The sequence below is a fragment of the Silurus aristotelis genome, assembly GCF_946808225.1.
Source record: "Silurus aristotelis genome assembly, chromosome: 3".
Classification (NCBI taxonomy): Eukaryota; Metazoa; Chordata; class Actinopteri; order Siluriformes; family Siluridae; genus Silurus; species Silurus aristotelis.
Genome location: NC_139576.1, coordinates 5,905,098 through 5,917,184, shown reverse-complemented (window position 1 = coordinate 5,917,184; position 12,087 = coordinate 5,905,098). Strand labels below are relative to the sequence as shown.

Genomic DNA, 12,087 nt, shown 5'->3' with positions numbered 1-12,087 from the left:
CTGTCTGCCACTCTGTTTGTCTGTCTGTGTGTGGCTTTCTCTGCCCCAGTTATCTGCTCACTTGATTTGTTTTAACTATGTCTGTCTGCCTCACCTTGTGTTTATAATGTTGTCTGTCTGTTTATCTGTCTCCATCTGGTCTAAACTTTCCATTAACTCTAAACTGACTTCAAACCTATTTATCTTTACACCTGGCCAACAAATCTCCTTGACATCCTTGTTATCTCTCTCTCTCTCTCTCTCTCTCTCTCTCTCTCTCTCTCTCTCTCTCTCTCTCTCTCTCTCTCTCTCTCTCTCTCTCTCTCTCTCTCTCTCTCTCTCTCTCTGTTGCTTAGATATCGTTCCTCCTGAACACTGCATGATTCCTCCTGAGCTGGGCAAGTGTGGCGACCTGGAGAGAAGATTTTTCTACAACTCCAAAACTAAACGTTGTCATGCCTTCAGGTACAGCGGCTGTGGAGGCAACATGAACAACTTCACACAAAAGAAGATGTGCATGAGAACCTGCATGAAAGGCAAGTCTCAGTTCACCTCAGAACACTCTACTTTACAGATATGATGCACTTCTCGTTTTTTACTTATTCATGTATTTATTTTTGTTTGGCATCAAATTGCAAGCGTTCTATATTTTGTGTTACAGATTTCAGGAGAACCGGGAGAATCCGAATAAAGACCAAAAACGCCAACATCTTATTCCGGTCCATCTGAGTCCCCTGAATCACTCCTGGTTCTTTTTTATGTGTAATATCTTTTACAGAGCCATATTATATACTTTGGTATACCACGCCCTGTATTTTTCTGTGTATATTTCTAATGTTACTTAATAACCTTTTAAATTTTAACCTTATATATATTTTTTTTCATTCCAGTTCTAAAAAATCTGTTGTTTTATTTGCACATATTTTTTTTCTGTTATTCAGAAGGCTGTAAATCTCAGAACTACCGAATATCCATGATAAAAGGACAACACCCCAGAAATGCTTTTTTTGTTGTTGTTTAAGCCATAAATCATCCTCACATACTCTTTAAACACACACAGAAAACATTTGCAAGAATATTGCCAGATGAATTTTGTGTACATTTATAGAAATATTACAATTTAGTTTACTTTTATGGATGTTTTGAGGGAAGACATGCAGGTAGTTGGTTTGAAAGAGGCAGATGTAGGACAGGGGTGGGGCATGGAGACGGATGATCTGCTGTGACGACCTCCAAAGGGAGAAGCTGAAAGAAGAAGAAGACTTTACAGTACAGTACTGTAGTGTAGCCTATGCATAGTTTCTATGCTTGTTTAATGGTTAAAGTGTCCTAGGACGGTAAAAAAGGATCTAAGTAAAGGGGCCAATAAATAAGCGGAAACCTACGGTTTCTTGTAACACTACTTGTTTCTTATGAGGAACTGAAATGAGGAATATTTAGGAAACATATGCCAAATCAAAAATCGCAATAAAGTGGGATTCAAATCGCGATAAATCAAAGGACGACTATATATATATATATATATATATATATATATATATATATATATATATATATATATATATATATATATATATATATATACATACATACACGTATGACAGCTAACTCTAGCTACATTTCATATAGATTGAGCGGACCATGAAAGAGTGCACATTTCCATTCAAATAAGTTACTCGTGCAGGTCTCATTGGTGCAATATAGGAACAAAAGTTTATGGACACCTGACAATAAGATTCGTAAGTGTTTTTTGAACATCCCGTTTAATATTTAGTCCCCATTTGCAATTATAAAAATCTCCACTAGATTAACATTATGAGTGTGCTTTTGGAGATTTCTGCTAATTCAGCTACAAGGGGTGTTAGTAAAGTCAGGTACTGAAGTAGGTGAGGTGAGGAGGCCTGAGGTGCAGTCAGCATTTACATTCATTCCAAAGATGTTCATTAGGTTTGGGAGCAGAGCTCTATAGCTTCAAGCTATATCTTCACGGAGCCGGCTTTGTGCAAGGGGGCATTGGAAAGGGTTTGGGTCTCCTAGTTTAAGTGAAGGGAAAATATAAAATGATACAGCACACAAAGACATTCTATACAACTGTATTTTTGCAACTTTGTGGTAACAGTTTGGGGAAAAAACCCATGTGGCTGGGAAATTCAGGTTTGTTTATATAGTGTAGATAAAATTCAAGGCAAGCAGATTGTGCTGAAATATGTTTTTTTTTTTTTTTTGGAGTGTATATGTTGACAACTGTTCATTTAATTTCCTTAAACTTATCTACTCAAAGCTATGTTAATTTCTTTAATAGGATAGATTAACTAGCATACACTAGCACACACTAGCATACACACTAGCTAGCAAAAGCTAACTCAGTCCATCATGAGTCTGACATACAAAATCAGGCTTCACAATGGGAGTCAGTGGCAGCATTTGGTCCAGTCATTGCTATGAAATTAATATCATCAGTGGTTTATCAGTAATGCAAATTAATCCTGCAATACAGTTGCATCATAAATGAGCAGGAAGTGGATGAGAACATGAAAATGTACACAAGGCTGCTTTGTTTTTCTTAAACTGTTTCTCTGTATATAAACCACATTCCTTTTATTTACTCGTGAACAATTAAATGTTTAGTATGATCTTGTTTCTTGTCCGTGTTTTTTTTTTTATATTTATATTAAATATAACATTGAGCCAGGCACAGCAAAGAGTTGCTGCCTTACTAGCCAGATTTCCTTTAATAGCTTGATAGATTTAAGCTTTTGTTTAGACTTTAAATGTTACAATGGACAGGGAAAGTAAGAACATTTATATTTACTATTAACTGTTAACAAATTAATGGTTGTACAATAGAAGAAAAAACCTTCAAAAGGCTACAGTGGTTTCACTACTGACTAAATTTCTGTTATTAACTCGATTTAGTTGACTAAAAGCTGTAATGTTGCATCTTGAAGGTTTAGAATTGGATGATTCTGTCTGTAAGAAATGTCTAAAAAATTGAGTTTTTGTGTTATTTTATTAGAAAGCATAAATTGTGTTATTTTATCAAAAAGCATAAAAACTGTATATATGCTGTATGTATATATATATATATATATATATATATATATATATATATATATATATATATATATATATATATATATATATATATATATTCACACCAGCTCTATTTTACTCCACTTTAAAAACAACCACAGTCATGACCTTCAGCAGCACACAGCTCTGGATTTAAACAACTTAAGAAGCTGTCATATGACTCATTATATGGGCTTTAAATATATTTCTAAATCCTAGCATTAACTGTCCTGTCTGCTGCTCCTTCCAATCATGGGGCAGTGTAAATAAAATATAATTAATCAATAAACTTAAAATAAATAATCAGTAATAATAAACAACTGTATTCATTATCAACATCATCATTAACAATAGTAATGTAATAATATCAACAATAATAATAATAATCATGAAATTAATAATTTATGAAAAGAATCATTCACATTATCATCACCATCTGCATCTTCATTAAACTAATTATCAACGAGTTATATCGTAATTTTCCTCTTCCTCATCATCATCATCATCATCATCACCAACAATCATCATGATTATCACTGCCACCGTCATCGTCGTCGTGGAGACATGTTGAGCAGATTCAGATCCAACACTAGATGGCGCTGTGTAAACATTTATTGTGATTATTTTCTAGGGGTTTTTACACACACACACACACACACACACACACACACACACACACACACACGCACACTGCTGCAGTATAACAATTAGTAGCACTGACCAATCGATAAAAAATGTTAGTGCTACCTTGAAGGTGTACGTTACTGTGTGTGTGTGTGTGTGTGTGTGTGTGTGTGTGTGTGTGTGTGTGTGTGTGTGTGTGTCTGTGTGTGTGTGTTTGTGTGTTTGTGTGTGTTTTAATTCTGTAGGTGTGTGTTATAATGCTGTAGGTGTGTGTTACAGTGCTGTAGGTGTGTGTAACAGTGCTGTAGGTGTGTGGTATAATGTGTAGGTGTGTGTTACAGTGCTGTAGGTGTGTGTAACAGTGCTGTGGGTGTGTGTTACAGTGCTGTAGGTGTGTGTTACAGTGCTGTAGGTGTGTGTTATAATGCTGTAGGTGTGTGTAACAGTGCTGTAGGTGTGTGTTATAAGGCTGTAGGTGTGTTTAGTGCTGTAGGTGTGTGTTTTAGTGCTGTAGGTGTGTGTTACAGTGCTGTAGGTGTGTGTTACAGTGCTGTAGGTGTGTGTAACAGTGCTGTAGGTGTGTGGTATAATGTGTAGGCATGTGTTACAGTGCTGTAGGTGTGTGTAACAGTGCTGTGGGTGTGTGTTACAGTGCTGTAGGTGTGTGTTATAATGCTGTAGGTGTGTGTAACAGTGCTGTAGGTGTGTGTTATAAGGCTGTAGGTGTGTGTTATAATGCTGTAGGTGTGTGTGTTTAGTGCTGTAGGTGTGTGTTTTGTGCTGTAGGTGTGTGTTTTAGTGCTGTAGGTGTGTGTTACAGTGCTGTAGGTGTGTGTTATAATGCTGTAGGTGTGTGTTACAGTGCTGTACGTGTGTGTCATACAGCTGTAGGTGTATGTAACAGTGCTGGAGTTGTTTGTTATAAGGCTGTAGGTGTGTGTTACAGTGCTGTAGATGTGTGTTATAAGGCTGTAGGTGTGTGTTACAGTGCTGTAGGTGTCTGTTATAAGGCTGTAGGTGTGTGTTACAGTGCTGTAGGTGTGTGTTTTAAGGCTGTAGGTGTGTTATAAGGCTGTAGGTGTGTGTTACAGTGCTGTAGGTGTGTGTTACAGTGCTGTAGATGTGTGTTATAATGCTGTAGGTGTGTGTTACAGTGCTGTAGGTGTGTGTTATAAGGCTGTAGGTGTGTGTTACAGTGCTGTAGGTGTGTGTTTTAAGGCTGTAGGTGTGTTTTACAGTGCTGTGGGTGTGTGTTACAGTGCTGTAGGTGTGGGTTATAATGCTGTAGGTGTGTGTTACAGTGCTGTGGGTGTGTGTTACAGTGCTGTAGATGTGTGTTATAATGCTGTAGGTGTGTGTTACAGTGCTGTAGGTGTGTGTTATAAAGCTGTAGGTGTATGTAACAGTGCTGGAGTTGTTTGTTATAAGGCTGTAGGTGTGTGTTACAGTGCTGTAGGTGTGTGTTTTAAGGCTGTAGGTGTGTTTTAAGGCTGTAGGTGTGTTTTACAGTGCTGTGGGTGTGTGTTACAGTGCTGTAGGTGTGTGTTAAAATGCTGTAGGTGTGTGTTACAGTGCTGTAGGTGTGTGTTGTAAAGCTGTAGGTGTATGTAACAGTGCTGGAGTTGTTTGTTATAAGGCTGTAGGTGTGTGTTACGGTGCTGTGGATGTGTGTTATAAGGCTGTAGGTGTGTGTTACAGAGCTGTAGGTGTGTGTTATAAGGCTGTAGGTGTGTGTTACAGTGCTGTAGATGTGTGTTATAAGGCTGTAGGTGTGTGTTACAGTGCTGTAGGTGTGTGTTATAAGGCTGTAGGTGTGTGTTACAGTGCTGTAGATGTGTGTTATAAGGCTGTAGGTGTGTGTTACAGTGCTGTAAGTGTGTGTTATAAGGCTGTAGGTGTGTGTTACAGTGCTGTAGGTGTGTGTTTTAAGGCTGTAGGTGTGTTATAAGGCTGTAGGTGTGTGTTACAGTGCTGAAGGTGTGTGTTTTAAGGCTGTAGGTGTGTGTGTTACAGTGCTGTAGGTGTGTGTTACAGTGCTGTGGGTGTGTGTTACAGTGCTGTGGGTGTGTGTTATAAGGCTGTGGGTGTGTGTTATAAGGCTGTGGGTATGTGTTACAGTGCTGTGGGTGTGTGTTACAGTGCTGTGGGTGTGTTACAGTGCTGAGGGTGTGTGTTACAGTGCTGTGTGTGTATGTTATAATGCTGTAGGTGTGTGTTACAGTGCTGTGGGTGTGTGTTACAGTGCTGTGTGTGTATGTTATAAGGCTGTAGGTGTGTGTTACAGTGCTGTACGTGTGTGTTATACAGCTGTAGGTGTATGTAACAGTGCTGGAGTTGTTTGTTATAAGGCTGTAGGTGTGTGTTACAGTGCTGTAGATGTGTGTTATAAGGCTGTAGGTGTGTGTTACAGTGCTGTAGATGTGTGTTATAAGGCTGTAGGTGTGTGTTACAGTGCTGTAGGTGTGTGTTATAAGGCTGTAGGTGTGTGTTACAGTGCTGTAGGTGTGTGTTTTAAGGCTGTAGGTGTGTTATAAGGCTGTAGGTGTGTGTTACAGTGCTGTAGGTGTGTGTTACAGTGCTGTGGGTGTGTGTTACAGTGCTGTAGATGTGTGTTATAATGCTGTAGGTGTGTGTTACAGTGCTGTAGGTGTGTGTTATAAGGCTGTAGGTGTGTGTTACAGTGCTGTAGATGTGTGTTATAAGGCTGTGGGTGTGTGTTACAGTGCTGTAGGTGTGTGTTACAGTGCTGTGGGTGTGTGTTATAAGGCTGTGGGTGTGTGTTATAAGGCTGTGGGTATGTGTTACAGTGCTGTGGGTGTGTGTTACAGTGCTGTGGGTGTGTTACAGTGCTGAGGGTGTGTGTTACAGTGCTGTGTGTGTATGTTATAATGCTGTAGGTGTGTGTTACAGTGCTGTGGGTGTGTGTTACAGTGCTGTGTGTGTATGTTATAAGGCTGTAGGTGTGTGTTACAGTGCTGTACGTGTGTGTTATACAGCTGTAGGTGTATGTAACAGTGCTGGAGTTGTTTGTTATAAGGCTGTAGGTGTGTGTTACAGTGCTGTAGATGTGTGTTATAAGGCTGTAGGTGTGTGTTACAGTGCTGTAGGTGTGTGTTATAAGGCTGTAGGTGTGTGTTACAGTGCTGTAGATGTGTGTTATAAGGCTGTAGGTGTGTGTTACAGTGCTGTAGGTGTGTGTTATAAGGCTGTAGGTGTGTGTTACAGTGCTGTAGGTGTGTGTTTTAAGGCTGTAGGTGTGTTATAAGGCTGTAGGTGTGTGTTACAGTGCTGTAGGTGTGTGTTACAGTGCTGTGGGTGTGTGTTACAGTGCTGTAGATGTGTGTTATAATGCTGTAGGTGTGTGTTACAGTGCTGTAGGTGTGTGTTATAAGGCTGTAGGTGTGTGTTACAGTGCTGTAGGTGTGTGTTTTAAGGCTGTAGGTGTGTTTTACAGTGCTGTGGGTGTGTGTTACAGTGCTGTAGGTGTGGGTTATAATGCTGTAGGTGTGTGTTACAGTGCTGTGGGTGTGTGTTACAGTGCTGTAGATGTGTGTTATAATGCTGTAGGTGTGTGTTACAGTGCTGTAGGTGTGTGTTATAAAGCTGTAGGTGTATGTAACAGTGCTGGAGTTGTTTGTTATAAGGCTGTAGGTGTGTGTTACAGTGCTGTAGGTGTGTGTTATAAGGCTGTGGGTGTGTGTTACAGTGCTGTAGGTGTGTGTTTTAAGGCTGTAGGTGTGTTTTAAGGCTGTAGGTGTGTTTTACAGTGCTGTGGGTGTGTGTTACAGTGCTGTAGGTGTGTGTTATAATGCTGTAGGTGTGTGTTACAGTGCTGTAGGTGTGTGTTATAAGGCTGTAGGTGTGTGTTACAGTGCTGTAGATGTGTGTTATAAGGCTGTAGGTGTGTGTTACAGTGCTGTAGGTGTGTGTAACAGTGCTGTAGGTGTGTGGTATAATGTGTAGGCATGTGTTACAGTGCTGTAGGTGTGTGTAACAGTGCTGTGGGTGTGTGTTACAGTGCTGTAGGTGTGTGTTATAATGCTGTAGGTGTGTGTAACAGTGCTGTAGGTGTGTGTTATAAGGCTGTAGGTGTGTGTTATAATGCTGTAGGTGTGTGTGTTTAGTGCTGTAGGTGTGTGTTTTGTGCTGTAGGTGTGTGTTTTAGTGCTGTAGGTGTGTGTTACAGTGCTGTAGGTGTGTGTTATAATGCTGTAGGTGTGTGTTACAGTGCTGTACGTGTGTGTCATACAGCTGTAGGTGTATGTAACAGTGCTGGAGTTGTTTGTTATAAGGCTGTAGGTGTGTGTTACAGTGCTGTAGATGTGTGTTATAAGGCTGTAGGTGTGTGTTACAGTGCTGTAGGTGTCTGTTATAAGGCTGTAGGTGTGTGTTACAGTGCTGTAGGTGTGTGTTTTAAGGCTGTAGGTGTGTTATAAGGCTGTAGGTGTGTGTTACAGTGCTGTAGGTGTGTGTTACAGTGCTGTAGATGTGTGTTATAATGCTGTAGGTGTGTGTTACAGTGCTGTAGGTGTGTGTTATAAGGCTGTAGGTGTGTGTTACAGTGCTGTAGGTGTGTGTTTTAAGGCTGTAGGTGTGTTTTACAGTGCTGTGGGTGTGTGTTACAGTGCTGTAGGTGTGGGTTATAATGCTGTAGGTGTGTGTTACAGTGCTGTGGGTGTGTGTTACAGTGCTGTAGATGTGTGTTATAATGCTGTAGGTGTGTGTTACAGTGCTGTAGGTGTGTGTTATAAAGCTGTAGGTGTATGTAACAGTGCTGGAGTTGTTTGTTATAAGGCTGTAGGTGTGTGTTACAGTGCTGTAGGTGTGTGTTTTAAGGCTGTAGGTGTGTTTTAAGGCTGTAGGTGTGTTTTACAGTGCTGTGGGTGTGTGTTACAGTGCTGTAGGTGTGTGTTAAAATGCTGTAGGTGTGTGTTACAGTGCTGTAGGTGTGTGTTGTAAAGCTGTAGGTGTATGTAACAGTGCTGGAGTTGTTTGTTATAAGGCTGTAGGTGTGTGTTACGGTGCTGTGGATGTGTGTTATAAGGCTGTAGGTGTGTGTTACAGAGCTGTAGGTGTGTGTTATAAGGCTGTAGGTGTGTGTTACAGTGCTGTAGATGTGTGTTATAAGGCTGTAGGTGTGTGTTACAGTGCTGTAGGTGTGTGTTATAAGGCTGTAGGTGTGTGTTACAGTGCTGTAGATGTGTGTTATAAGGCTGTAGGTGTGTGTTACAGTGCTGTAAGTGTGTGTTATAAGGCTGTAGGTGTGTGTTACAGTGCTGTAGGTGTGTGTTTTAAGGCTGTAGGTGTGTTATAAGGCTGTAGGTGTGTGTTACAGTGCTGAAGGTGTGTGTTTTAAGGCTGTAGGTGTGTGTGTTACAGTGCTGTAGGTGTGTGTTACAGTGCTGTGGGTGTGTGTTACAGTGCTGTGGGTGTGTGTTATAAGGCTGTGGGTGTGTGTTATAAGGCTGTGGGTATGTGTTACAGTGCTGTGGGTGTGTGTTACAGTGCTGTGGGTGTGTTACAGTGCTGAGGGTGTGTGTTACAGTGCTGTGTGTGTATGTTATAATGCTGTAGGTGTGTGTTACAGTGCTGTGGGTGTGTGTTACAGTGCTGTGTGTGTATGTTATAAGGCTGTAGGTGTGTGTTACAGTGCTGTACGTGTGTGTTATACAGCTGTAGGTGTATGTAACAGTGCTGGAGTTGTTTGTTATAAGGCTGTAGGTGTGTGTTACAGTGCTGTAGATGTGTGTTATAAGGCTGTAGGTGTGTGTTACAGTGCTGTAGATGTGTGTTATAAGGCTGTAGGTGTGTGTTACAGTGCTGTAGGTGTGTGTTATAAGGCTGTAGGTGTGTGTTACAGTGCTGTAGGTGTGTGTTTTAAGGCTGTAGGTGTGTTATAAGGCTGTAGGTGTGTGTTACAGTGCTGTAGGTGTGTGTTACAGTGCTGTGGGTGTGTGTTACAGTGCTGTAGATGTGTGTTATAATGCTGTAGGTGTGTGTTACAGTGCTGTAGGTGTGTGTTATAAGGCTGTAGGTGTGTGTTACAGTGCTGTAGATGTGTGTTATAAGGCTGTGGGTGTGTGTTACAGTGCTGTAGGTGTGTGTTACAGTGCTGTGGGTGTGTGTTATAAGGCTGTGGGTGTGTGTTATAAGGCTGTGGGTATGTGTTACAGTGCTGTGGGTGTGTGTTACAGTGCTGTGGGTGTGTTACAGTGCTGAGGGTGTGTGTTACAGTGCTGTGTGTGTATGTTATAATGCTGTAGGTGTGTGTTACAGTGCTGTGGGTGTGTGTTACAGTGCTGTGTGTGTATGTTATAAGGCTGTAGGTGTGTGTTACAGTGCTGTACGTGTGTGTTATACAGCTGTAGGTGTATGTAACAGTGCTGGAGTTGTTTGTTATAAGGCTGTAGGTGTGTGTTACAGTGCTGTAGATGTGTGTTATAAGGCTGTAGGTGTGTGTTACAGTGCTGTAGGTGTGTGTTATAAGGCTGTAGGTGTGTGTTACAGTGCTGTAGATGTGTGTTATAAGGCTGTAGGTGTGTGTTACAGTGCTGTAGGTGTGTGTTATAAGGCTGTAGGTGTGTGTTACAGTGCTGTAGGTGTGTGTTTTAAGGCTGTAGGTGTGTTATAAGGCTGTAGGTGTGTGTTACAGTGCTGTAGGTGTGTGTTACAGTGCTGTGGGTGTGTGTTACAGTGCTGTAGATGTGTGTTATAATGCTGTAGGTGTGTGTTACAGTGCTGTAGGTGTGTGTTATAAGGCTGTAGGTGTGTGTTACAGTGCTGTAGGTGTGTGTTTTAAGGCTGTAGGTGTGTTTTACAGTGCTGTGGGTGTGTGTTACAGTGCTGTAGGTGTGGGTTATAATGCTGTAGGTGTGTGTTACAGTGCTGTGGGTGTGTGTTACAGTGCTGTAGATGTGTGTTATAATGCTGTAGGTGTGTGTTACAGTGCTGTAGGTGTGTGTTATAAAGCTGTAGGTGTATGTAACAGTGCTGGAGTTGTTTGTTATAAGGCTGTAGGTGTGTGTTACAGTGCTGTAGGTGTGTGTTATAAGGCTGTGGGTGTGTGTTACAGTGCTGTAGGTGTGTGTTTTAAGGCTGTAGGTGTGTTTTAAGGCTGTAGGTGTGTTTTACAGTGCTGTGGGTGTGTGTTACAGTGCTGTAGGTGTGTGTTATAATGCTGTAGGTGTGTGTTACAGTGCTGTAGGTGTGTGTTATAAGGCTGTAGGTGTGTGTTACAGTGCTGTAGATGTGTGTTATAAGGCTGTAGGTGTGTGTTACAGTGCTGTAGGTGTGTGTTATAAGGCTGTAGGTGTGTGTTACAGTGCTGTAGGTGTGTGTTTTAAGGCTGTAGGTGTGTTATAAGGCTGTAGGTGTGTGTTACAGTGCTGTAGGTGTGTGTTACAGTGCTGTGGGTGTGTGTTACAGTGCTGTAGATGTGTGTTATAAGGCTGTAGGTGTGTGTTACAGTGCTGTAGGTGTGTGTTATAAGGCTGTAGGTGTGTGTTACAGTGCTGTAGATGTGTGTTATAAGGCTGTAGGTGTGTGTTACAGTGCTGTAGGTGTGTGTTACAGTGCTGTGGGTGTGTGTTATAAGGCTGTGGGTGTGTGTTATAAGGCTGTGGGTATGTGTTACAGTGCTGTGGGTGTGTGTTACAGTGCTGTGGGTGTGTTACAGTGCTGAGGGTGTGTGTTACAGTGCTGTGTGTGTATGTTATAATGCTGTAGGTGTGTGTTACAGTGCTGTGGGTGTGTGTTACAGTGCTGTGTGTGTATGTTATAAGGCTGTAGGTGTGTGTTACAGTGCTGTACGTGTGTGTTATACAGCTGTAGGTGTATGTAACAGTGCTGGAGTTGTTTGTTATAAGGCTGTAGGTGTGTGTTACAGTGCTGTAGGTGTGTGTTATAAGGCTGTAGGTGTGTGTTACAGTGCTGTAGGTGTGTGTTATAAGGCTGTAGGTGTGTGTTACAGTGCTGTAGATGTGTGTTATAAGGCTGTAGGTGTGTGTTACAGTGCTGTAGGTGTGTGTTACAGTGCTGTGGGTGTGTGTTACAGTGCTGTAGGTGTGTGTTTTAAGGCTGTAGGTGTGTTATAAGGCTGTAGGTGTGTGTTACAGTGCTGTAGGTGTATGTAACAGTGCTGGAGTTGTTTGTTATAAGGCTGTAGGTGTGTGTTACAGTGCTGTAGGTGTGTGTTATAAGGCTGTGGGTGTGTGTTACAGTGCTGTAGGTGTGTGTTTTAAGGCTGTAGGTGTGTTTTAAGGCTGTAGGTGTGTTTTACAGTGCTGTGGGTGTGTGTTACAGTGCTGTAGGTGTGTGTTATAATGCTGTAGGTGTGTGTTACAGTGCTGTAGGTGTGTGTTGTAAAGCTATAGGTGTATGTAACAGTGCTGGAGTTGTTTGTTATAAGGCTGT

The 12,087-nt window shown here is 41.5% G+C and overlaps 1 protein-coding gene across 3 annotated transcripts in view; it reads left to right on the top strand.

The window, feature by feature from the left end:
• Window positions 1-945, top strand: part of tfpia (tissue factor pathway inhibitor a) — a 35,406-nt gene extending 34,461 nt beyond the window's left edge. For all 3 annotated transcript variants that reach the window (XM_083536320.1, XM_083536319.1, XM_083536318.1), the window contains 2 exons: window positions 336-515; window positions 641-945. In XM_083536320.1, the coding sequence (XP_083392446.1) occupies window positions 336-515; window positions 641-708 (248 nt within the window). In that variant the 3' untranslated portion in view covers window positions 709-945. The remainder of the gene's footprint in view (window positions 1-335; window positions 516-640) is intronic.
• Window positions 946-12,087: the final 11,142 nt, after the last annotated feature.